At 48.3% G+C, this 27,251-nt stretch overlaps 2 protein-coding genes across 5 annotated transcripts; both read right to left on the reverse strand.

Annotated features, from left to right (window-relative positions):
- Positions 1 to 2,095: 2,095 nt before the first annotated feature.
- EEF1G (eukaryotic translation elongation factor 1 gamma) lies at positions 2,096 to 12,128 on the reverse strand. Its single transcript, XM_036859813.1, has 10 exons — positions 11,946 to 12,128; positions 10,685 to 10,843; positions 9,938 to 10,001; positions 9,639 to 9,781; positions 8,986 to 9,129; positions 6,903 to 7,032; positions 6,303 to 6,507; positions 2,777 to 2,949; positions 2,560 to 2,684; positions 2,096 to 2,333 (listed from the first exon to the last, which is right to left on the reverse strand). The coding sequence occupies exons 1-10, from the start codon at positions 11,955 to 11,957 to the stop codon at positions 2,175 to 2,177; spliced, it is 1,314 nt and encodes a 437-aa protein (XP_036715708.1). The 5' UTR covers positions 11,958 to 12,128; the 3' UTR covers positions 2,096 to 2,174.
- Positions 12,055 to 25,914, reverse strand: TUT1 (terminal uridylyl transferase 1, U6 snRNA-specific). 4 transcript variants are annotated; one of them, XR_005020862.1, is made up of 10 exons: positions 25,764 to 25,914; positions 23,894 to 24,084; positions 17,438 to 17,753; positions 17,153 to 17,253; positions 15,845 to 16,314; positions 15,156 to 15,265; positions 14,881 to 14,991; positions 14,607 to 14,699; positions 13,018 to 14,237; positions 12,055 to 12,125 (listed from the first exon to the last, which is right to left on the reverse strand). XR_005020862.1 is itself a non-coding variant. In XM_036859807.1 (9 exons), the coding sequence occupies exons 1-9, from the start codon at positions 25,843 to 25,845 to the stop codon at positions 13,087 to 13,089; spliced, it is 2,625 nt and encodes an 874-aa protein (XP_036715702.1). In that variant the 5' UTR covers positions 25,846 to 25,914; the 3' UTR covers positions 12,233 to 13,086. The 4 variants fall into 4 exon arrangements, 3 of the variants coding, with proteins under 3 accessions (XP_036715702.1, XP_036715704.1, XP_036715703.1); XM_036859807.1 differs by lacking the exon at positions 12,055 to 12,125 and having other exon boundaries at positions 12,233 to 14,237; XM_036859809.1 differs by lacking the exons at positions 12,055 to 12,125; positions 25,764 to 25,914 and adding an exon at positions 24,162 to 24,324 and having other exon boundaries at positions 12,233 to 14,237.
- Between the last annotated feature and the right edge of the window lie 1,337 nt (positions 25,915 to 27,251).

Here is a 27,251-nt window from a genome sequence, read left to right on the forward strand (position 1 = left end):
CACGTCTGGAAAACGACCCCACCACGGGGGACGTCCCCACGGCGCAGGCTCTCACTGGCTGCGGCGAGCGAGCCGGGCGGGGCCGAGAGCGCCCCCACCCCGCACTGGGAGGAGCGGGGGGCGGGGCTCTAGATAGCGGCGCGGAGGGCGGGGCGGGCGCGCCCGGTCGGATCCTGGAGAGATCCCGAGTCCTCAGGCGGTGCGATGGTGACTCAGGGCTCCCCGGGGCAGGGCGGGGACCGACCCAACTACAGCTGTACTCCCCCTTCCCCCGCCCCACATCTGCCCTAGAAACTCCTGATGTTAATCTCTTTCTTGCCCACCCCGGCAGGGTAGAGGCCCTCCCTTCTCACACCGCCCCCCACCCTTTGGAGGCCAACAGCAAACCTTCCTGAGGCCACAACCCCCTCTCCTCTGGGTCTTCCACCCAACCTCCTGCTTGTGGGTCCTGGCCCTCCCCCAAGCGCAGGCCTGGCCTCAACCAACCTGGCCACACTCCTCGGCACCAAACCGCCAGAGCTAGAGGCACAAGAAGCAGGACGTGTGGATGAGTCACTCTTCCTGCAGTCTCAGAGGGAGGCTAGGAGGCGGTCCAGCCCCCCCAGGCCAGAACCGCCCCCCACGCACGTGGGCTGCCAGGCCCGCCGCTGCCCAAGCCGCCCCCTTTTCCCCGGGCCTCTCAGGCCTAACCCCGCAAACCTACTTGCACAGCTCAGTCTCTCCTGCCTCCATCTTCAGGTCCTGGGAAGATTAAGGATACCAGGAAGGTCGTGAAAATTACACAAGCCAAGGAGCAGAGGGTGTGGAGGGAAATGGAATCCGGGAGGGGAGTCTGACCGGTTCTGTGAGGCCCAGGCAACCAGCGAAGGGCACACCCTGGCCAGCACCTAGCACTTTTAGCTCTTATCCTAGAGCCGCCCAGAACGCGCAGAAGCAAGACAGGTGGCAAGTCTGGAACCAACTCAGAACTACCAAGGAGCAAATTCTGAGCAAGAATCAACCCATCCTCACCCAACTGGATTCCAAATCACCACTCTCCCCTTGCCCATTTGTTCACAGAACCCCAACTGCAGTTAAGGTACCAGCGAGATTACAGTCCTACTCCCTCAAAAGCTAGCAGCCCCCACCTATACTGGGAAAGATCACCTTCTTCGCCTCCCAAGCCAAGACCCCCTGCCCTTGCTTTGTGCTTGGACTTCAAGGATGGCAAAAAATAACCACTCAGAAAACCACAACCTGGAGACCAAAGCCTCAAAATGTGAATCAAACCAGGTTTCCAACTTCATCTGAGCTGTTAAATTTACAGGGAGATCCTTAATGCTCTTCAGAAGACACAGAAAAGACGATCAGAGTAGGGGCAAGTTATCTCTGAAAAGGGTATAATAAAAAATTAAGCTCAAAGGAGAAAAAATAGCAACCACTGATCTGAGCAGGGTTGTTAAAAGACATTTATGACTGCTCTACATTGCAGGAAGCGCTAGGGCGTTTAGGGTACAGGCTCCAGTGACACCCACTGGGTTCAAAATCCTGTCTCCACCACCTAAGATGTGTGATCACAGGCAAGTTGCTTAAATCTCTGAACCCCACTTCCTTGTTGGAAAGTAGGGATACCCCAGAGATGATCCACAGCCAGGTTAGGGGGCCACAGGCCAGTATCTGTTCCAAGGAGTCTCTTCTCGCTGTTTGTCTGAAGTGTTGAAACTATGACTCTTGGATACGGCTGCTGCCCCACCTCACAGGGCACTTGCGGGAAGCAGTGTTAAGTCGCTCTGCATGCTGTGCTCTCACCCCATCGGCAGGTATTCTCCCCCTTCACGCGGGAAGGTCTGGAGTTAGGTAGTTACAAAGCCCCGTGTCACCACCTCCTAACTACATCCAATCTCTCCCAGCTAGGCTAGAAGATGGTCATCACAGGAGAGGCAAGGCAATTAAAAAAAAAAAAAATCAAAACTGAGGAGAGGCCTCTCTTTCTGCTCTTCTGAAGACTTCTCTCCTACACAGGGAGGTCTTGCAGGTATAGACAACACCCTGCTTCAACATATCTACTCCCCTTTGAAGAAGCCATCACCCACAAAGGAGGCAGGGCAGGAAAGGATTCAATGTTCAGTTTCCTTTAATGACCCCCATTCTCCCTGAAGGGCAGGTGCAGGCAGCTAGGCGATGGCAAGAGACGTTCACTTGAAGATCTTGCCCTGATTGAAGGCTTTGCCCACATGCTGGAAGGCCCCATCCCAGGAAAAGTATTCTCGAACCAGCGTCTGGGTCTCCTCGCTGCTGGGATCCAGTTTCCGCCACGTGTATGACTCATAGTCCACCTGCCAGTCTGGACTCAGCTGGGGAGAAAAGCCAGGTAGAAGCATGCGGTCAGGTTACTGGCCACTGTCCCACACATGGTACTTCCAGCTCAGACACCCGTCATCAGACCCCAGGACTCCTGTGAACATGACAGCTCCTTCATGGACACATTCCTTGAACTCTCTGGAATGCCCACTGGGAGTGCACTTCCCAAATCCTCGCCCCACCCTAAAGAGACAGACCCCTCCCCTGCACCTTCCTCACCGGAAAGGCAAGCTCCTGGCCTCGGAAGACCCAGACTCCAGAAATGGAGCTGCTATTGTTGGTTCCAAACAGAATGACACTGGCAAAGGCATTCTTCCTCAGTTTGTCCAATCGCTGGAACATTCCTGAAGGGCAAGAAGAACATTCAGCCTTTGAAATCATGTCACCCACTACCTTGTCTCCTCCCTGCCCCTTCCCAGAGCCCCCCTCTGCTCACCGGTGATGAGGTTGCAGCTCATGAAGGTCTGGGTGAGCTCTTCAGGGAAGCGGTAGTCAGAGTACCACAGGGACCAGCCATCTTTATCAAAGTGCTCCCAAAAGTACGGCAGCGCCACGGAGAGTGTGTCCTCGTTGGAGTACTTGCGCTTAAATTCATCCAACACAAAGGTACTGAATGAAGGAAAAAAAGCAAGGAGATCAAAGTGGAGAAGGTCCTACTGCGGCAGCGGCAACGTTGCCTTGCTAAGAGAAGCTAAGGGTGTTTCCACTCAAATTTACTGCTTTAAAGGTAGAGTCTCTGGATTGGCAGATGTGTATCACCTTCCAAAGGAGGAGAGCTGGGGGGTATGAGAGGCGCCCAGGGCATTCCCTTATCCCCCCACCCCCAGCCTAAATATGCTAGGCACGTGGAGGGTGGGGCCCAGGATCTGCCCCAAGAAAGGCATGGCGAGCTGCTGCCCCCTGGTGGAGACTCACAGCGAGGACTCCTTTTTTTTTTTTCCTGGCCGGCCCCTCCCCGGGCTCTTTTCCATGAGTCACACTCAGTTCCTGACTCACCCAAGTCACCGCCCCCACCCCTCCCCATCACACAGGCCTCTTCGGGTTACACACACTATAATATGACAGCAATGTAAGTGAATGTTTGCAAAGGGCCTCCACCCCAAATCCTACACCCGTGTCCTTTAGTTACTCTGCCCAGAAACAAGTTCAAGTGATCTTTGAAGCAATCTGACACACTGAGCCAAGGATGCCAGCATCAGAATAGGAGAGGTGCCTCCCCCCATGGTAGGGCTTCTGTTTTTTTTTTTCTTTCCTTCCAATTATAAAAACACATACTGACTGAAGAAAAACACTCACTATGCCAGCAAAGAAGGTAACTAATATTTTAATGTATTTCCCACTGGCAATTTTCCAAAGATGATGCATGTAATTCTGTGCCTTACACAATTTGCTCACTTACTACTGCCTGGCTATCGAGAATGTTTTGCAGATGTTTTAATGGCTAAATAATCTTCTGCATGAATGTGCCATAAATCTATTAAACACCCTTATACTGAATGTTTAATTGGTTCAATTATTCATTAGTATATAATTAATGTCAACAAACCCTAGAGTCAGAGAATGTTACCATCTCACTGCTGCAATGTAGCAAAGCAGAGAATCTGTCCTTTAACCCGAGGTCCTAGGTTCCTTCCCAAATGCACATCAGAGACCTCATCTGAGGTGCTTTACTTCCTCAACCACGCAAAAAGTAGGGCTGGAGAGTTTTTCTTCACTCTCTCCTGAGCTGTTATTATTTATGACCATGTGTCCATTTTTCTCCCAAAACTGACCACAGTTGGGAGATTGGGATTGATATATGTATAAAAGGGATAATAAGAACCTGCTGTATAAAAAATAAAATTCAAAAAACAAACAAACAAACAAAAAAAAACAACTGACCACAGGCTCTTAACAGCTCCCAAAACAAGTTTAGCTGGAAGGCCTTAAAAGGACTAAAATTAACTCTGGACAAATGAGTCTTGTCTTTGAAGACATCACCTTTGAGTCATTAAGAATCCTGGGGAAAATCATCTTGGCAGCCCAGGAGCGCACCATGGTAATGCAACAAATAAGTACTAATAAGCATTCCCAAATGATACAAAAAAAAAAAAAAAAAAAAAAGTGCTGGGGCTTCCCTGGTGGCACAGTGGTTAAAAATCCGCCTGCCAGTGAACTTCTGTAGTGTTGGAAATGTTTTAAAATTGATTTTTTGTGGTTACACAGATCTATAAATTTAGTTAAAGGCATTGACCTATGTAATTATAATGACTGAATTTTATATGGAAAATTATACTTCATAATGGAAATTATACTTCAATAAAACTGTTTAAAAAAAAATAAAAGAATCCACCTGCCAATGCAGGGGTCACGGGTTCAAGCCCTGGTCCGGGAAGATCCCACATGGCGCGGAACAACTAAGCCCGTGCGCCACAACTACTGAGCCTGTGTGCCACAACTACTGAAGCCCGCCCGCCTAGAGCCCATGCTCCGCAACAAGAGAAGCCACCGCAATGAGAAGCCCGCGCACCGCAACGAAGAGTAGCCCCCGCTTGCTGCAAGTAAAGAAAGCCCGTGCGCAGCAACGAAGACCCAATGCGGCCAAAAAAAAAAAAAAAAGAAAAAGAAAAAATTTATTTTTTAAAAAAATGCTAAGTTTATTAAAGATTTTAAGTTTACTGCCTGATTTATTTTATGCCCAGTGTACAGACCCAATATATGTGAATATCTCTAGCTATTAGCAGTACCTGTGTTACGAGGGCGTACCTAATTTGGGTTGGTTATCATAGCTTACTTACAGATACCAAAAATCCTGCTCACTCTTGACCTGCCCCTGTGCTAGATTCAAGGTGATCACTTTGGTTCAGAAAGAAATATATCCTTAAAAAGCAGCTGCGTTAGGAGCCTTCTTGTATGAAATGCCTGGGAGTAAGAGCTCTCAGCTACACCCCAAGTTGCTCCCCAAATGGGGAAGCAGCGGTTCCTAACAGCAACCATCCAGTACTATGTCGCTTACAACTCCACATACTTCTTATGCCTACCACCAGTGTGTGCTCCTTCATCCCATATACAAACCACTACCAAATGGGGAGGTCAAACACTGTTGCACCCCAACAAACCAACTAGTGAAAGGACAGATGGCTTTAGGAAAAGCAGAATGGGCAAGAAAAACAGAAAAGAGAACTAAGTGACGTGACCATGGAAAAGACATTTCTCATATTGCTTGAAATTCGAATAAGGTGACCCGGAGCAGTGACTGAAGAAAGATTTGATGGTAAACAACTGGGCAAGTACTGGCTGTCCCACTTTTTTCACACTAAAAATCCCCCCTTTACTGTATTTTTCTTCCAAGAACCCCTATGGTGACTGAGAAGAGGACACAGACGACCACCCCATTTACTTCCTTCTCCTTGCGGGGTTTAACTCCCCCACGCTGGGAAACAATAAACCAGACAGGCACTACGTAGCCATGGTCATCATCCTTTCTCTTAAAGTGAGCAATTTTTATATAGGCCGATGCATCAAAGCAACAAAAAGACAATCAAAGGATACTGACATGGTGTCTGCTGCCTCAGCAAAGCCAGCAAAGCAGAGCAGGTGGAGGCTCTCTGCATTTTTTTCCTTCCTGCACCCCTCAGTGTTATTAGTTCCGAGCCTTCTCAATCTCAAATCCTAACGCGCGCACGCAAGACCAATCAATTCACCTCCACACCGAATTCTGGGCCCTGGGCCCATCTGCTTTCCTTGCTAGAAAGGCAGTTCTGATATCCTCAAATACCAGATGCATTAGGAACTTTTCTACTTTCAAAAGTCACCCAACTCTTGATGGTAAAGTCAGGAAGCTGGTGTATTTGCAACTAAAATATATCTCTCAATTGTGTATGGACAACCTAAAGTCCTAGGCCCTAGCAGTACGAGGGGATGCACACAGGGGAGCACAGGCCTTCCTGGGTCCCATGCCCTCTACCCTCCAACATCCGTACCTCTTGGGCAGGTGAGCAAAGGGGTCCTTGGCCTTCGGCTCCGCGGCCAGCGCCTGCTCACACTCGTCCAGCTCCTCCTCAGCAGCGGGGGCAGCGGCCTTCTTCTCCTCTTTCCGCTCGGCCTGGGGCTTCTGCTTCTCTTCTCGAGAAGCCTTCTCTTTCCGTGGGGTGTCCTTTTTAGGCTGGCTCTCTGCAAACTTTTTAGCTGGTGCAAAGGGAAGGAGAAAAGTCAACGTCTGGCCTCTTTCCACAACCCTCCCAAGCCAGGCACAAGCAAAGTAATGGAGGAAAACTGCTGGGTGGGACAACTAAGGGATCTAGACGCTACACTGCCTGCCACCAGTTCACAGTACATCCTTGAGCAAGAATGCAACCCTCAGCAACAAATACACGTGCATCATGATTCTACATATTAACACAAATGAGTGGGAGCACGTGTGTGTATAAGACAAGTATCACAAAACGCTAGCTGCTACGTGCGATGCCCTACGTTCTGTGGGTCCACATAACCCAAAAGCTAGACGGGAAATCAAGGGGTTAAGACTGAGCAAACCAGTCCCCTGACCCTGCCTGCATGCTCCCCTACCTCCTCAGACTTACCATCAAATTGGGCCATTTTCTCACAGAGTTTCACCTCCCCCAAGACCGCCCGGAACTGGGGCTGGTTAATGCAGGTGAGGAACCAGCGGTTTGTATTAGTGAAGGCCTGGCGGAAAGAAGGCTCCAGAACCTGCCAGGATGCAAGAGTGGACATAAAGTCAGTGGAGGGAAAAATGCTGACGAGTTTCCAGTCAGAGCCCCTTGTTTCTTTCTACACCAAAGCTCCAACTTCCTTTCAGCCCCCAGAACACCAGCTTTCCCTGGAGGGCCACTGCCCACTTACCTTACTAATCTTCTCTCCTGCAGTCCAATCCAATTTAAGGGATGCTTGGTCCCACCCTCTATTCACTATGAATCTACCTGGTAGGAATATTTATATTGTGCCTTACTCCTTTTACAAAGCCATTTCATACCTATAATTTCACGTGTCAATAAAACTTAAAAGGTTGGGACCAACAGAGAGCTACGAACTACTCACTTTGCCAAACAAATAATGAAAACTATCTATATGAACTATGTGATACGTGAGAGATATATACATGCATCATCAAACTTCAGAAAGTAAATATTCAACAGCAAAAAAGTTTATTTCAGAATAAGAGTGCTTAAACTTAGCTTCATGAAAAATTCATCTACCATTTTTTCAGTTTGCCAAGATCAGAGGGAAAATAATCCTGTCAAGGACACATCACAGGCCGTTCTGTAGTGCTGGTCCTGCAGTACATGGGTTCAAATCCTACTCCACAACTTCCGGGCTACATCTCTTTCACCCACACAACAAGCAAAGACTCACTAAGATTGTCCTTGTTACGCCCTGGCACAGGCTCTGACACAAAGTAGGTGCTTTTTTCTTTGCTGTTATCACATTACTATTCTGGTCCAGCATCAGTCCAAGAGCTGCTGTTTAGGAACCAGCAATATGCCATCTTTAACCCAATAACCTCAACAGTGATTATTACTACCTTGGTTTTATAGCTTCCACAGGGGAAAAAAAGAGGACTAAATGAATCCACATACACCCTCCCCCCAACAACCAGTAAGTACTGAAGCCAAGAACTGATCCTAGTTTTGCCTCCAAAGATCTTGATGCTGAAGCTATCACCTCTACCTCTGTCTTCACAACTAAGCACAACCGGGCAACCTGAGAAACATGGGAACAAACTAAACATATTAGCTGGCAAACAGAAATTAAGGGCAACAGAACAGGACCAAACTTCTCAGAAGGAGGGAAAGCAGTCATGGTGTAAGAAGACAGGGTAGAGGGTCTGTGGAAAAAGAGAACCAGGCACTTTCTTGACATAAGAGAAGCCATTTTTGGCCTAAGCCATTTTGTGATCTGAACCTGGCTGTAATACTTGTCCTTAAACAGGTCTTTGTAATTAATGATCTTAAGGGAACAAAACAATGCAGAAAACTGGGAATTCCCTGGCGGTCGGGTGGTTAGGACTCCACGCTTCCACTGCAGGGGTCACGGGTTCGATCCCTAGTCAGGGAACTAAGATCCTGCATGCTGCATGGCGTAGCAAAAAAAAAAAAAAAAACACAAAAATGCAGAAACAACTATTATCAGGCAAGAGAAGTAACAGCAGCAAAGACAGTGTATCAGTAGTAAAGACTCCCAGTTGTTTCAGTAGTAAAGATTAGCCTGAAGCCCTCAACCACCAGATCAACTGGAACCTAAGGGATGATGATGACGACATTTTCTGACCCTCATGACTTCCATCAGCTAAAGCTCAGACTCTGTCAACCACCCAAGGCCCATCATGAGTATGCATGTACCCTTAGCTTAAAACTTCCCCAGTTTTGCTGTTGAGAAAGATCCCTGGTGTTTTCCTTACTTGTTGAAAGTAATAAATCCTTCCTTATCCTCATCTTTTGCTTGGTTGGGTCTTTTGGCTCAATGCCCATCAAGAGGCAAGCCCAGTTTTCCAGTAACAGTGGTACTCAGTCCTGCAATTCCTAAAGACTAGCTGTTGCCTCAGACTCTCTCACATCAGCAGGATACTGATAACCTGGCAGACCTGTCACTCTGTTGCTAATCCCCACCTACCCTCTGTCAACCCAGATTCTTTATAAACTTCACCTGTTTATAAAGCCACAACAGGGTGCAGACAACTGTGATGTCAGCCAGCGTCACACGTTCGCCCACCAGAAAAGTCCTGGTCTTCAAGTGAGCATCCAGCAGCCCCAGAATTCGCCTCACCTCCTCCTTTGCATTCTCTGTGGCCTATTGATTTAAAATGATCAGACTTGGCAGTGGGTACCAACCCTTGTCCCTGCCCTTCTCCCCCAATAATAGAACTAAGGTAGCTATTCCACTGCGTCCTGGCTCCTTCCAAATGTATCGCAAATGAAGCTCTCAATGTTAAATTTCTTCATGGCGCAGTCTGGCTTCATTTCCCACTGTATTGATCGTAAGCATATATCTTTGAATTTTAGAAGGAACCTTAGAGGTCATCTGGTCTAACCACTCCCTTACCATTTGGTACAACCTTTCTAGAGCAGAGGTCTCTCGTCTGGCCACTCAGACCTCCCACCTCCACTGGGTCTCTCTGACAAAGAATCCAGATACCATCAACAGCCCAGTGCTCCAAACTGAAAGCTCAAAGACTAGGTATTTATTAGCCACATATTCTTGGCATCATCCTTCCTCAACCTTTCTTATTTCTTCCTCCCTGATACTGAGGAGCTGACACCACCCCTGCTCTTGGTTTCTCCCCAAGTTCCAAGGCTCACCTGCTTGTTGTGGTGCATGATGCCCAAGGTGGGGAACACCCAGGTACTGGCTGGGGGAACTATGTCGCTATCAGCAAAGCTCACCCACTGCACCACCTGGGCTGCTGCTTCAGGAGTACTTCCCCGCAGCTCCTCGTTGCTCACTGCAGAGGCGGAACATAAAGGTCAGAACTTTGGGGCTGTATCAAAGCCAGTGCAGGTCCCTGAAAATTCCTCTCCTTGCCCGCTCCGGCTCCCCTCACCCTCTCCTGCACCCCATCACCTCCAGACCTTCCCATCCCCCAGCCACTGCAGGTTACCATAGTAGGCAATGGCATTGCTCTCGAACACACAGAACCCATCGTCACCCTCAAAGGCTGGAACCTGGGGACAAAGCAGTCATAAGTAAATATACAGCAGTTTCTCACTAGTCAAGCCCAGGGACTCAAATCGTTTTGAATAAAATTTTTTATATAAGGCTGAGAACCCTTGCTGACCAAACTCTTGACACTATCCGAAACTCGAGAACCAAAATTGTATGAGTAACTTACCATCCCCTACAATCTGAACTCACATAAGAGACCTCCAAAATTTAGATATTAGATATTTGTATGTAATCTCAAATAAGCAAAAGGCAAGAAACCCGAGTCCTTTATTTCTGTCTATGTTATCCCAAGTACTATAGTACTCCCCCACTGCACTTGATCTCTTCTACATGTAGCATGGTTATTCATCTATCTCTGTAAGCCTCTTGGGGCAAGAATTCTACTCATAGCAGATATTTGATCTATTTGCCCTGAAATCAGTCAAAACTGATCCTCTCTCCCACAAATACAAAGAAGCCTGTGAATTTCATAGGAAGTGACTGAACAGCTCTGTATTATTTTTAACAACAAATAAATCACAACTGTCTCAAAAAAAAAGTTTTTTTAAGTCTCTGAAACGTGAAAAAAAAAAAGTAACATGGAAAGCTCCCTTTTAAAGATGGAGGTCATCTTCCGAGTGATGGAATCTCAGTTCTCCTTGGGTTCTCAGGACCAAAGGCCCCTCTCCACTTCCCTACTCACCTTGCCAGCAGGAAATTTACGGAGAAATTCGGGGGTGCGGTTGGTTTGGCCAAAATGGAAGTGGGGTGGTGCGGAGAGCACGCGGACCTGAGCCCCGCTGTACTGAGCGGCAATGAGGGCCTTGAAGGCCCTCCAGTTTTCAGGATACGTGTACAGGGTCTGTGGGGAAAAGGCGGGGAATAAACCATTAATGACTAGAAGGGTCCCAGTCCTAAGTGTTACTCGGGAACAACTTCCCCGAGTAGTCCCAATCTGTTTCGACTCACTCTTTTACTCCCTTTGGTGAACAAAGTTAGTTCTTCAGTATCTGCAGTCCTGTGTAATCAGAGTCCTCCAAAATACGCGGACAGAACTACACACCAACGGCTAAATAAAGCTTGTTGACAGATGTGACCTTCCCTAAGGACGTCTCTGGAAGCGTTCTCTTCCCCTCAAATACATCTCTAAGAAATGCAGAACTTCTAGATCCCTCACACTCCGTCGCCCGACAAATACACACCCCTCCCTTCCCAGAGCCCTTGTTCATTCATTGCTGGTCACTGAGCGCCTGCTTACTCTACTGAGCCGCTCACCCTTCAAAAGCATCACCCTTGTTTCCAAGACACACACACCAACCAAGACATTTCTAAGTCCCCCTCCGAACAGCCACGAAGAGACCGAATGCCATCTTCTCTTCCTAAGCCAACTCGGTCTCCCTGAAAAACCTTTCATTCCTTGTCACGCGTACCATCCCTCCGGTCCTGTCCCGCAGTGAGTTCCCAGGGGTTTCCTTCTCTCCTTCTATTAACGTGGCCAGCGGGGTCCAACTGGTCTGACTCCAGCGTCCGGAGGCTCCTCTCGCTCCCAAACCTCCCCGCGGGACGACCCTTAACCGTGGCCAGCCGTACGTGCCCACAAAGACCCTCCTCTTCCCCTGTCCCTCCTGTTGCCCCACAAAACGGTCGCAAAAGTTCTGTCAACCTGCCCGGATCCCACGTCTCGAAAAGGTAACGAACCGAACTCCGTTCTCAGGTCCCAGACTGCCAGGATCTGGCATCCCTGTTCTCTTCTACCCCAAACCCTTCCACCTCTTTGGCCTCCCAGAGCCCCAGCCTCAGTTCCCCTCCTGGGCCTGGAATTCCTACTCTCCAACAGTACGGTCTCTAGACCCCGGATCAGTTCCCCACTCGGCTTCAGAAACCCTCTGACGCCGGCTGGACCCACTCCGGCAGAGGATGGCGTCGGATAGGGTGACCTGGATTGCCAGAGCCGGCAAACTTACCCCAGCCGCCATGGTGATTCCGCAGAGAAAGGGGGTGGGGCTCTCCGCGCTGCCGCAAAGTAAGCCGTCAGGGAGAGAACGGGGGGTGCGGGGGGAGGGGGAGAGCCGTGGAGAAACAGCAGCCGGAAAGCGAGGACGGCATAGAAGGCTTACGCACGACAGTTCGGTATCCCGCGGCAGCTGAAAGGAAACAGGAGGTGGGGCCTGGGGCCTGCGCGGAAAAAGCTCGCGCCTGCGCGGTGAGGGATGGCCAATCCGAGTCCCGACGTGGAGGTAGAAGGCGCGGAGGGTGGGGGGACTGTGAGAACTAGCTGGAAAGCCGCCCCTCTGCAGCTACGTGGCAGAGCTGCCAGCCCGGCATCGCGCCGGGCCCCAGAGGCGTTTCCCTCCGGGTCGCGGGGCCCGCGGTGATTTGATGGAGGTCCTGCCAGACCCCTAACATCGTGGCTGTGTGACACTCATAGGAGCGGAAGCAACTGCGTGGAGGTGGCGGGGTGCCACGTTCCGTTTGTTCCGGCTCTTTCTAGAGGAGAGCTTGTACATCTAACCCGAGCCCAAGTCCGAAGCCCTCTGTAAAAGTGAGGGTTTTTTCCATTAAACGGCCTCGCAGCTCAAGGAGGCTGTGACTGCTTAGAAGAGGCACTAGTCCTCGGGCCTGCAACAGGGGAGGGGCTGAGGGAGAGCCCAGCCACGTCCTGCCTCCCCGGAAGGGCTGACAATTCAATGGATGGTTCGCCCTTTACCCATGCTCAGATCTGAACCCAATTTAAGAACAGGATGAATTCCGTTAAGTGAGAGAATGAAGAACCCTGAATCCAAATTTCAAGGTGTCACCGTTCATAACTCTGGGCAGTAAGGTAAATGTGGAAACAAACTTGGTACTTCTCAGGTGCTGCTCAAGCCACCCACCCAGCACTCCATCTGTCCAGAACTCTACGGAGTGGGTCCAGGTGCCAGACGCACACTCCTCCTGGGCTCAGAAGGAAACATACTGAGAGACCTCTTTTAGGGTGGCGAGAGAGGGTGCCCGTGAGAGGCTGCATTCAGCACTGGGGGGAAGCAGGATTATTACCAGGTGGAAATTAGCGGAAACTAGTGTTTATTAAACTAGCAGCTTTATTGCCCTTTAGGGTCCCCATCTTCACTTGAGCAGGTTTCGAAGTGCTTGAGGGAGGAAAACCTGCAAGAAATGATGGAGATCAGGGAAGAGGCCTTGAGAATCCCGGAGTGGGGTCACAGTGAGAGTCTGGTCAGCCTGGGAGACAGACACCACGAAGGTCAGGAGTGGCTCGGCCCCTGGCGCCTGTTCGGTACTGCTCAGGCCTCTCAGCTGCCGGGTGACCCGAGCCTCAGTTGCCAGCCACTCTGCTCCTGTGCCAGCACCAGCTCCACCTCCTTCCTTGGTTTGCTGCTGCAAGCGTCTTCGGGCACGCCGCCGCCCCTGCCACACTCGGTGGCACAAGACACAGCGCCAGCCCACCGAGGAGAGCGACGCCCCCTTCCCTGCCTCGGCCCGAGACCCTTCTCGGGCTGCCTCAGGTCCTCTGGGCCCCTGCTCGGCCAGCGCTGCGGGGCCTGACTGCCCCTCTTCTCCAGTGCCTAGATGCCTTCCGGTCATCGGGGCCGGCTCCCCTGGCTGCCCAGGGCTCCTCATGGCCCAGTCTTGCACCGACTCTCCAACCTCTATCACCATTTCTTCCACCCCCTCTTCACCGTGGTCCCTTGCACATCCCTGCTGCTCCTCCTGCCCCTCCTCACAGCTTTTTTTCTGTCCGTCTAGTTTCAATCTTTTGCTTGTCCCTCCCTGGGGAGGCTCCCCAGTTCCACCTCCCTCTGACCGCAGTCTCTTGGTTCCCTGTTCTATATGGCACCCCAAAGCTTCCTGTAACACCTGGGCCAGGGCAGCAGTGAGCTGGGTGAAGGGAGCGGGGGGTAAGGGGATGGGTGTTGCAGACAGCAGGGAGCTAGGGGAGCTGGGCTGCAGAAGGGGAAGCAGCCCCCAGTCCCGACCCCGGGAGGAACGGCACTGGTACTGGAGGCTTCGGCAGTAACTGGCTGCCGCTTGGCAGCAGTTCTGTAGCCGCCCGGCCACCCGGCTGGTCACATTGGCTGCCACATTGTGACTCAGGTCAAAGGGGTCCTGGAGATTCATGGGACCGAGGCGCAGACCCTCCCAGAGATTAGAGGGCAGGCCCCCTGCCACAGGCAGTGCCTGACCCTCCCGCAGGGACAGCAGTGAGCCACGAAGATCCCAACAAGAGACGCAGGAGAAGAACTGGGCCAGCAGGGAACCTGGAGGAGGAGAAAGACCAGGGAAAAGGGGTCACTTGGAGGCCAGAAGTGAGATCAGCCCTGTGCCAGAGCCATTCCCTTAGCTGGACTTTCTTTTTCCCTCCCAAGCGGCTCAGAAGAGTGCCAGGGCCAGGCTCCTCTGATCCCTATAAACAAGAGGTCAAACTTCTCTCCCGTGGTGCCCCAGATACTGCCCCTTCCCCTTGCCAGCAGCATGACCTTGGGCAAGCCACTTAATTACTCCAAGGCATGGTTTCTTCATCTGTAAAGTAGCAATAACAATATTAGCTATCCCACGAGGTTGCTGTGTGCCAGTAACTGTGTCATTAGCACCATTTATTAGTCCTCTCCCAGGCTCCCCAAACTCACTCAGGGACTCCTTATTGGTGCTGGGCTCCAGTCTCGAGGCATCCCTGGGGAAACTACAGTCCCAGCCGTCAACCTCCACCTGTTCGCCCTCACCTATGAACGTAAAAAAGGTGAGGGTGAGCCTGGAAGCAGGAAGATTAAGGGGGGCGGGGGAGGGTGGATATGGGAGTGATAGCAGAGATCTCATTCCCAGGGGAGCTCAATATGTCTAAGTGAGATGAAGAAGAGAGATGAAGCTCACGAGACACAGCGGGTGGAGGCCGGGCTACTGTACCTGCTTTCTGGGTGAGCTGGGACACAGTGGGCAACACAGGAGGGTCCCTGGTCTGAAGGAAATAGATCACGAGCAAGGTCAGGGCGTAGTTATTGAGAAGTGGGCCACTCCCTGGGTAAATAATCAATTCCGGTTAGATTAGAGGCGGTTCTGATACCCTCCTTGGCAGTTTTCGCAACCCCGGTTCCTGTACCTGCCGCCTTCCTTCTCTCCCTGAGTCCCTGCCTTTGCCCCGACACGAACACAGCCCCAAGTCTGTCCTGATTCATTCTCACCTGACAGCCCTCGACCCTGAGCCCAGCAGCGCAGAGTGTACACAAGGGGCCGTACTCGCCCATCCAGCTCAGAGCAGAGGCTCAGGAAGCGGGAGTTATGCAGGGCCAGCCTGGGACAGAGGGGGGACAAGGGTGTTAGGGCTCAGGAACCTATCACCCCCAGCGCTCATTCCAGGCTTGTGTAATGGGGGCCAGCTGGAAGAAGGCCAACAGAGGGTTTCCCGAGGAGTTTTCTGACATGGTCTGGAGAGAGTATGTACAAAAGAACATCAAATGTGTCTGGGAAACACTACATCCTATAAATGTCTTGAGACAGTTACAGAGCATGTTATTGTAAGACTGATCAGAGCCTTTACTATGCAAAGAAACAAAGATAGGAAGGGAGGGAGGAGGAGGAAAGAGGAAGTGGGGGAGAGGGAGGGAAGGGAGAAACCTGCCTGTGTTTAACTTAGCATTTCCCAATGCTAAAACTTATTCAACCATGGAACTCTTTCCTAAATCCTTAAAAACAGTATCCCAAGAAACACACTTTCCAAACATTGAAATGAAAGCCAGACATGAGATGAGCATCAGAAAGAGAGACAGGACCAAATAAGGACAACCTCAAGGCTCAGCTGGTGCAGGGCGCCCTCCTCAACCTCCCCAGAGTGCCCATCTGGCCTTCCCCGCCGCCCCCCAAACAAAGGTACCTGTTACTGAGGGAGATGTCACCGTGGAGACCTGAAGGCCGATGGCAGAACTTGACCACAGGGCGTCGGGCAGAGGGCACGGTTTGGACTCGGTACACTCCAGGGACACAGCCCCGAAGAATGGATCCCACCAGCTCCAGCATGGCTCCCCCTTCTGCTTTCTCCCCCTTCAGGGCCTCTGCCAGTTCCATGGCCTTCCCCAGGCCCCCCTCTCCCCGGTCCTCCTGCAGTGGCGAGGATGTGGGCAGAGACTGGGGAGAGGCGAGGGTCTCAGAGGCCAAAGCAGAGTCTGGAGTCCGGGGTGCCAGGGAGGAGGAAGGGGCTTCACAGTCCAGGGCTTCCGAGTCTTGGGGAGAAGCTGGAGGCTGTGAGTCTGGAGGGGAGACTGGGGTGCAGGCCAGGGCTTGAGGGTCCAGTGGGGATGCAAGGGCCGAGTCCAAGGATGGAGATTCTGCAGCCTTTGGGGCTGGCTGTGGATGGAAATCAGCTGAGTAACTGCCTCACCTGCGGTCCCCTAACCGGGGAACATTCCATCCCTAAGATATATCTATTACTGCTTATTATGTGCCAGGCCCTATTCTAAAGGCTTTATAAATATTAACTCATTTAACCTTCACAAGCCTTTTTTAATATTAACCTTTTAATGCCATAAAATAAACGGTCAGTATTTTACAAAAACATTATTGTCATGAAAAACAAAAAAAGGCAGAGGAACCGTTCCAGATTAAATAAGACTAAAGAGGGAATTCCCTGGTGGTCCAGTGGTTAGGACTCCAGTGCGCTTCCACTGCAGGGGGCACGGGTTCGATCCCTGGTCGGGGAACTAAGATCTGTAAGCTGTGAGGTGCAGCAAAAAAAAAAACAAAAAACCTTTTGTGGGCGAGAGATATATGGGAACGCTGTACTTTCTGCTCAATTTTGTTATGAATCTAAAACAGCTCTAAAAAATAGTCTATTTAAAAAATAATGACCCTTTCCTATTCCCAAGGCAGGATCTGTACATTAGATGTTAGAAAACACAGATAAGCAAAAACATAACCCCTTATCTCCCCAAATAAGATATTATGCATGCTATTTTGAAATCTGGTATTTTTCCTGTTACAAATGCCATTTATCCCATGTTGATTCATTTTATCCTATCCAATATCCATACACATTCACATTTCTCCAATTATAATAACCCTTTCAGGCAGGTCCTATTACCCCCATTTTATAGATGAGGAACTAAGGCACGAGAGGTCAAGTGCTTGCCCAGAGTCACATGACCATTTCCACTGACTCTTCACAGCTGCCTCCATGGTCACATACCTGGGGCTCGTCCAAGTCCCCCAGATCCAGGAAGAGGTCAAGATCACAGCCATGGACGTCAAAGCTGTTTATGGAAGAGCCAAAAGGATGGACCACACAGCCTGGGTGCCGAGCAGAGAATAAAGGTCAAGAGACACTGCAGGGAGTAAGTGGTGGAAGAACAAAATGGGGCACAAAGATGGAAAAGCAGGCAAATGAACACCACTAGCTGAGGGAGGACTGGGGATGCAAACACAGGGGAGGAAGGACAGGGAGGGCTCAGACACAGTGAGGGAGGTGACTCACCAGGGAAGAACTCTGTGAAGACCTCCTGCACCAGGGCCACCACGAGGCTCCGAAGCTGCCGCTCGGCCTCAGACAGCTCCCTCAGCCCCACGAGCTTCACCATCTGCGCCTCCACGTCCGGGGCCTCCGCTAGTGCTTTTGCCAGCTGGTGACTGTCGGGGGCCACTCCTTTGGGGGACTTGGAGGCTGGGCTCTGGAACTCTTTCTGCTCCCGTGGCCGGACCCTCAGGCGATGTCCTCCCAAGCTGTGCTGGGGCTGTGAGAGGACAGCTTCCCGGGCACCCACGTCCCCCATCTCCACAATGGCAAACACTCCCTGTCAAACCACAACAGGGACAATGATGATGGTTTTGGAACCCAGAATCCAAACACATGGTCTGACAGTGGATGAGAATCTTTAAAATGGGGACCACCATATAAATTGGGAGTATTTGTTTGCTGTTTCCATAACATCAGGGAACTTATTTATTTATTTATTTAGGCCACGCCTCAAGGCTTATGGGATCTTAGTTCCCCTACCAGGGATTGAACCCACGCCCTCGGTAGCGAAAGTGTGGAGTCCTAATCACTGGACCGCCAGGGAATTCCCATCAGGGAACATATTAAGAAAAGCAATTATCTCCTTCACTCAAATCGCATACATTTTATTCTCACCCAAGCCTGCCTCTGAAAAACCTCATTTTACCTATTTTATAAAACCCCAGTCTTCCCAATGACGTTTCACTGGTAATACCATGACTCACCCCCTAACTTTTCCTGCTTTAATTAGACTCTTCTAATATTAAGAATCCATGTAATGATCACTGTGTTAGGCATAAATATAAACACATAAACCCTATCTTTGACGAACTTACCAACAATGTGACAGCAGTGCTGCTATGATTTGGTTGAGTTTAATGATATGCATTGGGTCATTTTTTAAGGTAATACGTTAGCAGGAGCAGAAAAAATATAACTGCTCTGGCAAAAGGCCATATTTTTTTATATTCTCTTCAGTGGTAAAGCTAGAACCTCATCCTGCTTATACAAAGGTACTCTCTACAGTAATCAAGACAGTGTGGTACTAGTGACAAAACTTTAGCTAGACTCACTAAGAAAAAAAAGAGAGAAGCCTCTGATAAATAAAATCAGAAATGAAAGAGGAGAAATAACAATGGATACCACAGAAATACAAAGGGTAAGAGAATATTATGAATATGAACAGCTATACACCAACAAACCTACAAAGGGACAACCTAGAAGAAAGGGACAAATTCTTAGAATCACACAACCTTCCAAGACTGAATCATGAAGAAATGGAAAACCTGAATAGACTGAGTACGAGTAAGGAGACTGAAACAGTAATCAAAAAGTTTCCCAAAAAACAAAAGTCCAGGACCATCAAAGACTTAATACCTATCCTTCTCAAACTTCCAAAAAATTGAAGAGGAGGGAACACTTCCTAACTTATTTTTACAAGGCCAACATCACCAATACCAAAACCATACAAAGACAACACAAAAAAAGAAAACTACAGGCTAATATCTCTCAGGAACATAGATGCAAAAATGTGCAACAAAGTATTAGCAAATCCAATACAATAATACCTTAAAAGGATCATACACCACCATCAGGTGGGATTTATTTCAGGGATGCAGGGATGGTTCAACATCCGTGAATCAATCAACAAGACACATAGTTAAACAAACTGAAGAATAAAAATATCATCTCAATAGATGTAGAAAAAGCATTTGACAAGATCCAATACCCATTTATGATAGAAACTCTCAATAAAATGGGTAGAGAAGGAATGCACCGCAACATAATAGAAGTCATATATGACAAACCCATGGCTAACATCATACTCAATGGTGAAAAACTGAAAGCTATCAGGAACAAGACAAGGATGCCCACTCTCACCACTCTTATTCAAAACAGTATTGAAGTCCTAGCCAGAGCAATTAGACAAGAAAAAGAAATAAAAGGCATCAAATTGGGAAGAAGAAGCAAAACTATCACGATTTGCAGTTGACATGACTTTATATATAGAAAACCTTAAAGACTCTACCAAAACCCACTAGAAATAATAAATGAATACAGTCACGTTGCAGGGTACAAAAATCAACATACAAAAATCTGTTCTCTTTCTATATGCTAACAATCAGCCAGCAGAAAGAGAAATTAAGAAAACTATTTACGATCACAACAAAGAGAATAAAATACCTAGGAATAAACTTTAAGGAGGTGAAAGACATATACACTGAAAACTATAAGTCATTGTTGAAGGAAACTGAAGAAGACACAAATAAATAGAAAAACATTCCATGCTCATGGATTAGAAGAATTAACATTGTCAAAATGTCCTAAGGCAATCTACAGATTCAATGCAATCCCTATCAAAATCCCAAGGACATTTTTCACCAAAACAGAACAAAAAATTCTAAAATTTATAGGAACCACAAAAGACCCCAAATAGCCAAAGCAATCCTGAGAAAAAAGAACTGGAGGTATCACACTCCCTGATTTCAAACTATATTACCAAATCATAATAAGCAAAACAGCATGGTATTGGCAGAAAAACAGACACACAGATCAATGGAACAGAACGGAGAGCCCAGAAATAAACCCACATGTATATGGACAATTAATTTACAACAAGGAACAAAGAACATACAATGGAGTAAGAACAGTCTCTTCAATAAACGGTGTTTGGAAAACTTGACAGCCACATGCAAAAAATGAAACTAGATCACTATCTCACACCACACACAAAAATCAACTCAAAATAGATTAAAGACTTGACTGTAACACTTGAAACCATAAAACTCCTAGAAGAAAACACTGGCAGTAAGCTCTTTGATACTGGTCTTAATGTCTTTCTAGATATGTCTCCTCAAGCAAGAGAAACAAAACCAAAAATAAACAAATGGGACGACATCAAACTAAAAAGCTTCTGCACAACAAAGGAAACCATCAATAAAATAAAAAGACAACCCACCAAATGGGAGAAGATATTTGCAAATGATATATCTGATAATGGGCTGATATCCAAAATATATAAAGAACTTATACAACTCAACCAAAATTTTAAAAACAAAAAGACTGGACTTCCCTGGTGGCCCAGTGGTTAAGAATCCACCTGCCAATGCAGGGGACACGGGTTTGAGCCCTGGTCCGGGAAGATCCCACATGCCGCGGAGCAACTAAGCCTGTGTGCCACAACTACTGAACCTGCGCTCTAGAGCCCATGAGCCACAACTACTGAGCCCACGTGCCACAACTAATGAAGCCAGCATGCCTAGAGCCCGTGCTCCACAACAAGAGAAGCAACCGCAAGGAAGAGTAGCCCCCGCATGCCACAACTAGAGAAAGCCCATGCACAGCAATGAAGACCCAACACAGCCAAAAAGATTTAAAAAAAAAAAACTACAATGAGATATCACCTCATGCCTATTAGAATGGCTATTATCAAAAAGGCAAGAAATAAGTCTTGGCGAGGATGTGGAGAAAAGGGAACCCTCGTGCACTGTTGGGAATATAAAGTGGTGCAGCCACTATGGAAAACAGTATGGAGATTCCTCAAAAAAATTAATACTAAAATTACCATTCAATCCAGCAATTTCACTCCTGGGTTATTATACAAAGAAAATGAAAATGCTAATTTGAAGAGATATATGCACCCCTATGTTCACTGCAGCATTATTTACAATAGCCAAGGTATGGAAACAACCTAAGTGCCACTGCATGGATGAATGGATAAAGAAGATGAGGTGTATATATACAATAGAATATTACTCAGCTACTAAAAAAAAAAAATCTTGTCATTTGCAATAACATGGATGGACTTTGAGGGTATCATGCTAAGCGAAATGAGTAAGACAAAGAAAGACAAATACCATATGATTTCACTTATATATGGAATATAAAAAACAAACAAAAAACAAAATAAATGAATAGGGACTTCCCTGGTGGTCCAGTGGGTAAGACTCCACGATCCCAGTGCAGGGGGCCAGGTTCAAGCCCTGGTCGGGGAACTAGATCCCGCATGCATGCTGCAACTAAAAGATCCCACGTGCCGCAACAAAGATCCCGCGTGCTGCAACTAAGACCCGGCGCAGCCAAAATAAATAAATAAATAAATAGTTTAAAAAAAAATAAAATACTATATGTACCATAAAAACAACTATTAAATAAATAAATAAATGAACAAACCAAACAAAAACAAACACATAGATACAGACAGGAGTAGTGATTATCAGAGGGGAAGGAGCAGAGCAAAATGGGTAAAGGGGATCAACTGTATGGTGATAGATGGAAGCTAAATTTTTGGTGGTGACCATGCTGTAGGGTATACAGAAATAGAAATATAATGTTGTACACATAAAATTTATATAATGTTACAAACCAATGTTACCTCCATTAAAAAAAAATTTTTTTTTGGCTGTGCCACACAGCTCACGGGATCTTAGTTCCCTGACTAGGGATTGAACCCAGGCCCCGACAGCCAAAGCACCGAGTCCTAACCACGGTACCACCAGGGAATTCCCAAGCAATTTTTTAATTAAAAAAAAAAACAAAAAAACAGTGTGGTACTGGCATAAAGACAGACATTCAGGACTTCCCTGGTGGTGCAGTGGTTAAGCATCCGCCTACCAAGGCAGGGGACACAGGTTCAAGCCCTGGTCCAGGAAGATCCCACATGCTGCAGAGCAACTAAGCCCACGAGCCACAACTACTGAAGCCCGCGCTCCTGAGCCCATGCTCTGCAACAAAGAGAAGCCACCGCAATGAGACGCCTGCGCACCGCAACAAAGGGTTAGCCCCTGCTCGCCGCAACTAGAGAAAGCCCGCGTGCAGCAACGAAGACCCAACACAGCCAAAAATGAATGAATTAATTAATTAATTAATTAAAATAAAAAAAAAAAAAGCAACTGAAACTCAGAGAGGTTAAGTAACTCGTGACTGCCTCCCAAGTAGGGACTCCCCCAAACCTCCAACTTTCCCAGTGATGATCTCAAGGAAATGTTGTGGAAATTAAATAAGATATACAGTACTTAGCATATAATTGGTGCATAATAATTGCTCAATAAAAATTTTAGTCATTATTGTTATAATTATTGATAGAAGCCTCAAAAACTTGAGGTTTAAGTTCAGAAAAAGATCTTTCTTTACAATTGAAATAAATATGAACAAAAATGGTGGCATTGAGCTTTCTGAAGAAGTCACTTGGGACAGACACTGCCAATTGCCCACCCAATATACATTCTCCTAACTTCCTTACTAACAGAACCCTGCTTTTTGCTCAGAGGGGCAAAGTGCCCAGCTAAAAAAACTTCATTTCCCAGGCTTCCCTGTAGCTAGGAGTAACCAGGCGATAGACAGAGTTCTGGACAATGAAATATAAGGAGATGTCTGCTGAAGAGGCCTCTGAGAAATATTTTCCTGGGAAATAAAGAAAGCGGGGGAAGAGATCAGACTCAGATGACCCTAGCCTTTGATAGTCTGCCCTTCAACCTGCTTCTTCTTGCCGGAAGATGTGGAACCAGCATAATCACAACTAAGATGTGAGAGCCATATGCCAATAATGACAGAGCAGGAAAACAGTAAAATCTTGGACGGCCCAGGTCTGGACTTCTTGTTGTAAGAGAACAATTGAACCCTGTTTGTTTAAGCTATTGTGAGTCGGTTGCTGAATGCAATTTCTAAGAAAAACAGACCCCATGGCGCGGTAAGAGAAGACCTGGGCTGCTAAGTAGATTTGGGGTCATCTAAGCCCACAAAACCAGAGTGTAGCCTCAGAGCTACAATATGACCATGGAGCACAGCACCACAACGGCAAACTTTTTCCAGGGGACTAGAGAGACTCTGACAAAAGGTCGGCATGGAAGCAAGACAAAAAGGACCACAAAGAACAAGTCTGTTTGTCTTGCATTGTCCAGAGGACAGGGTGTTCTGACCGATGACCTCAGTACCTTTCAGCATAACTTAATAAACTGCTAGCTGGTTTATCAACCAGTCTCTTGAAGGGTTAGGATAGATCTCCCAATGGTGTGGTCTTAAAGCACCCACTTCACTGTAGTAGTTACTCATTTAATTGTCTACTTCCTCCACTAGACTGTACGGTCTATGCAAGCAGGCACCATGACTACCCTATGCACTACTCAGAATGCAGTTCTAAGCAGTGCCTGGTACAAAGTTAGCAGCTAATAAATATTTGGCAAATAAAAGACTGACTGAATAAACAAATGACCAACAAGTTCCCCAATGACTAATTCTGACAAACTGATAAAATCCAAGCAGGGGTGGGGGGCGAGGGTGAGAGACTCACAAAGCTGGACTAGCCCAAGTACTGGAGTGTCCACCAAGGGCAAGCCACATTAGGAACCAGCAGAAACAGGCTGCTGGTCTCCCTCCCCCGTTTCTTTTGGTGTGCAGGACATCTGACTCATTCTTTACCCCCAGAGCCACTCACTCTACCTTGTCCTTGTCCATGACAACACTGGCCACAGGTCCAAATGCCTGGAAGTACTCAGAGAGCTGAGTAGAATCCACATCCCGGGGAAAGCCACTGACAAACACGCTTCGAAGTCCCTGGGCCTTTCGAGCAGCTCGTAGTTCTACCAGGTGCCGGTGCTTCCGGCCTCCCAGGTGGGCCTCTAGGCTGGGTCCTGCAAAGACAAACGTGAGGACAAAAACATCCGAATTGCACTTCAGTGTACCTACCCCGACTTTGTTCTCGGCATACCTAGATCCTACTGATTCTTCCAAGCCATAGAAAATGTGACCTTTGAATGACAAAGTCCTGGCTCCTTGCAGCTTCCTCTCTTGTCCATTTGTCTATATAAAGCATTTTAAGTGGTTCCCAGGAGAACTGGCTGTACACATGTATTTCTTTTTTTTTTTTTAATAGAAACACATTTCTTTTTTTTTTTTTTAATAGAAACACATTTCTTTTTTTTTTTTCAATTTCATTTATTTTTTTTTTTGGCTGCATTGGGTCTTCGTTGCAGCGCGCGGGCTTCTTATTGCAGTGGCTTCTCTTGTTGTGGAGCGCAGGCTCTAGGTGCACGGGTTTCAGCAGTTGTGGCACGTGGGCTCAGTAGCTGTGGCTCGCAGGCTCTAGAGTGCAGGCTCAGTAGTTGTGGTGCACGGGCTTAGTTGCTCTGCGGCATGTGGGATCTTCCCGGACCAGGGCTGGAACCTGTGTCCCCTGCATTGGCAGGCGGATTCTTAACCCGTGCGCCACCGGGGAAGCCCCACAAGTATTTCTTAAACTATCTACAAGTGCTAGGTAGAGCAACACCTGCGCACTGCAAAGAAATTAACAGGTAACTTATCTAGGTCGTTTATAGAAGAACTAAACAAATCAGGACCCTAGACTATTTCCCATTTATCATTTCTGAGTATAGTATAGAGATTACAATTGCAGGATCAAAAGTCACACTACCCAGAATCAAATCCCAGCTCCGTCAAGCTGTGCGAAATCTTGGGCAACTTACTTAACCTCGCTGTTCATGTCTCCTCAGGTATAAAATGGAGATAATAATAGTACCTACCACATTGATATTATTCATATATAGCACTTGCCTGAGAGTCTGGTACATGGTGAATGCGGGAAAACTTAGCTGATTTTTAAATTTTTATTACATTTTGAGTCAGCTGCTTGATGTCACCAATGTATATGTGGGGCCAGAGAAGACTATCCTGGATTTCTGGCTTGCCCTACTGGACAAGTGGTAGTGCCATTCACAAAGGAAAAGGAGAATGAAAGATCATGTTTAGGGGAGATTATGATTCCAGACTTCAAAAGTAGAATATGAGGTTTCATTGAGCCTCTTGCGCTGTCATAAAAGGACCTTGTTTCCTTTTCCAAACCCACGTTCCAAACATGCATACCATGCTACTTCCCCCATCTCTGCCTTTGGGAAGCTCCTCTGTAGGGCTTCCCTCACTTAATTACTACCTTCTCTGTGATCCTGAAGCTTTCCAAACGCATCTATAGGGTACTGAAATTGTCTCCATCTCTAGGTGGTGAGCTCCTTCATCTCTAAATCCCCTCTCCCCGCGCTAGAGCCCAGCGGAGTAGCAGGCACAAAGGGAATATCCAGTAGATGACGGTTAAAGAGGAAATAACGAAACTTCTGTCGTCGAGATTTCGGATACTGGGAAGCTGGGGTGTAAGGTGGTGGGACTCTCCCCCACTCTGTAATCCCTTCGGACAGCGGAGAGAAAACGGAGGTGAGACCCTACGAACCGACTTGGCAAGAACTATGACCTATAACCCTAACCTTCGCTAGGACCCAAAGACGAAAGCCCATAAACACCCCCCTCACTAGCCACCGCTTACGGTTGGCCGTAGTGACGTGGCAGAGGCAGCAGCGGAAACCCCCGCGAGGCAGCGGTTCGACATCCGAATCCACCGCAGCCATCACAACCGTCCGGTACTAACAAAATGCAACCACTTCGGCCACGACCGGAACTCACTTCTACAAATTGCAACACGCTGGGAAGCAACTTCCGCCCGTCCGATAGGAAGTGACGTAGCCGCCGCCCAATCGCGCGGTACACTCCTCCGAAAACCGAGCTCTTTCCGCTCGAGGTTCCGTTTCCAGCCCGACTTAAGTCTCTACGAGCTTTAGGAATACCATCTACGATGCTTATCTGCATGCGGTAAGCCAATTGGTGTGCTCGGAGCTGTTCAGACGTTGATTGGCCCAAAGGTCGTGAATATTCATAAGGCAGCCACAGAGTGTGCCGGGTTTCTTGCCGGGCCCGCTGTCTGACGGCCGGCGATTTCCCTGCTGGGCGGTCGAGAGCATGCTGTGTCCTCCTTCAAGGGGCAGTAGAGACTGTATCCTCAACCCCATATTTACCTAGTGAATAAAGGCGGATCCTCCACGAAGCCCGCACTGTCCCTAAACTCCCAACCTCCTCAGGGCTGTTACGCTCTCCCTCTGCCGTCGGTCCTCTCCCGGAATGGGAGTTCTGCGACCTCTTCCTAACCCTCGTTGGGGAGCTCTGCCCCCACCGGGCACATTCCGGACTCAACGGGCTACAGCCAGATCGCCTTTCTTCCGCGTTAGCGAGCTGCGTGGAGTGCACCCACCAGGAGACAGAGCCACCGGCCCACTTAAAGGCATGCGGCGGAACGTGCTACGGTGGCAGCTGAGTGAAGACACTGGAGGGTGCTGCTTCCCCCTAGACTGTTATAGTGGTCAGTTCCTCCCGACACTATCGAGGTGTTGGCTCAGGCCAGGGAGGGAGTAAGAGAGCTAGGGAGGCCCCAGGGACAAGGACCATGAGATGGAGGGGCCTATCAGCTGGGCTAAGCAGCTCCTGCTGTGTTTGATCAACCCACAGCTTTCCACAGCTTCCGGCTGTGGAAAGAGCAGCGGACCTGAGGCAGACATCTCAGGATCTAACCTTGAGCAAGTCACAACTGAGGCTTTTCCCCATCTCTAAAGAAAGTGCTCAAGGAGCACACAGTAGGCTTAACTTCTCGTTCTCTCTCCTAAGGTGCTCCTCTTGTTGGGACCAGCTCAAATGTCTAATCTGTCTCCCAAACCTAAAAAGGGAGGAAACAGCACTAGAGTTGGCCCCAATATCAAGGCAGTTGCTGAGGCTGCCCTTGGGGATCCTTGAAGCAGCAGTCTGTGCAAATACACCACAGAGCTAGGTGATACGATCCTACAGTACACCCCAAAGTGGGCTACATCCTGCTCTGGCCTCTAACAACTCCCAGAATCCCCTAAGTAAAAAGGAGAGGGGAGTAAGAGTTAGGAAATAAAGAAGCACCTTCACACACACACACACACACACACGCACACACATGCAC

Source organism: Balaenoptera musculus, chromosome 8 (assembly GCF_009873245.2).
Source record: "Balaenoptera musculus isolate JJ_BM4_2016_0621 chromosome 8, mBalMus1.pri.v3, whole genome shotgun sequence".
Classification (NCBI taxonomy): Eukaryota; Metazoa; Chordata; class Mammalia; order Artiodactyla; family Balaenopteridae; genus Balaenoptera; species Balaenoptera musculus.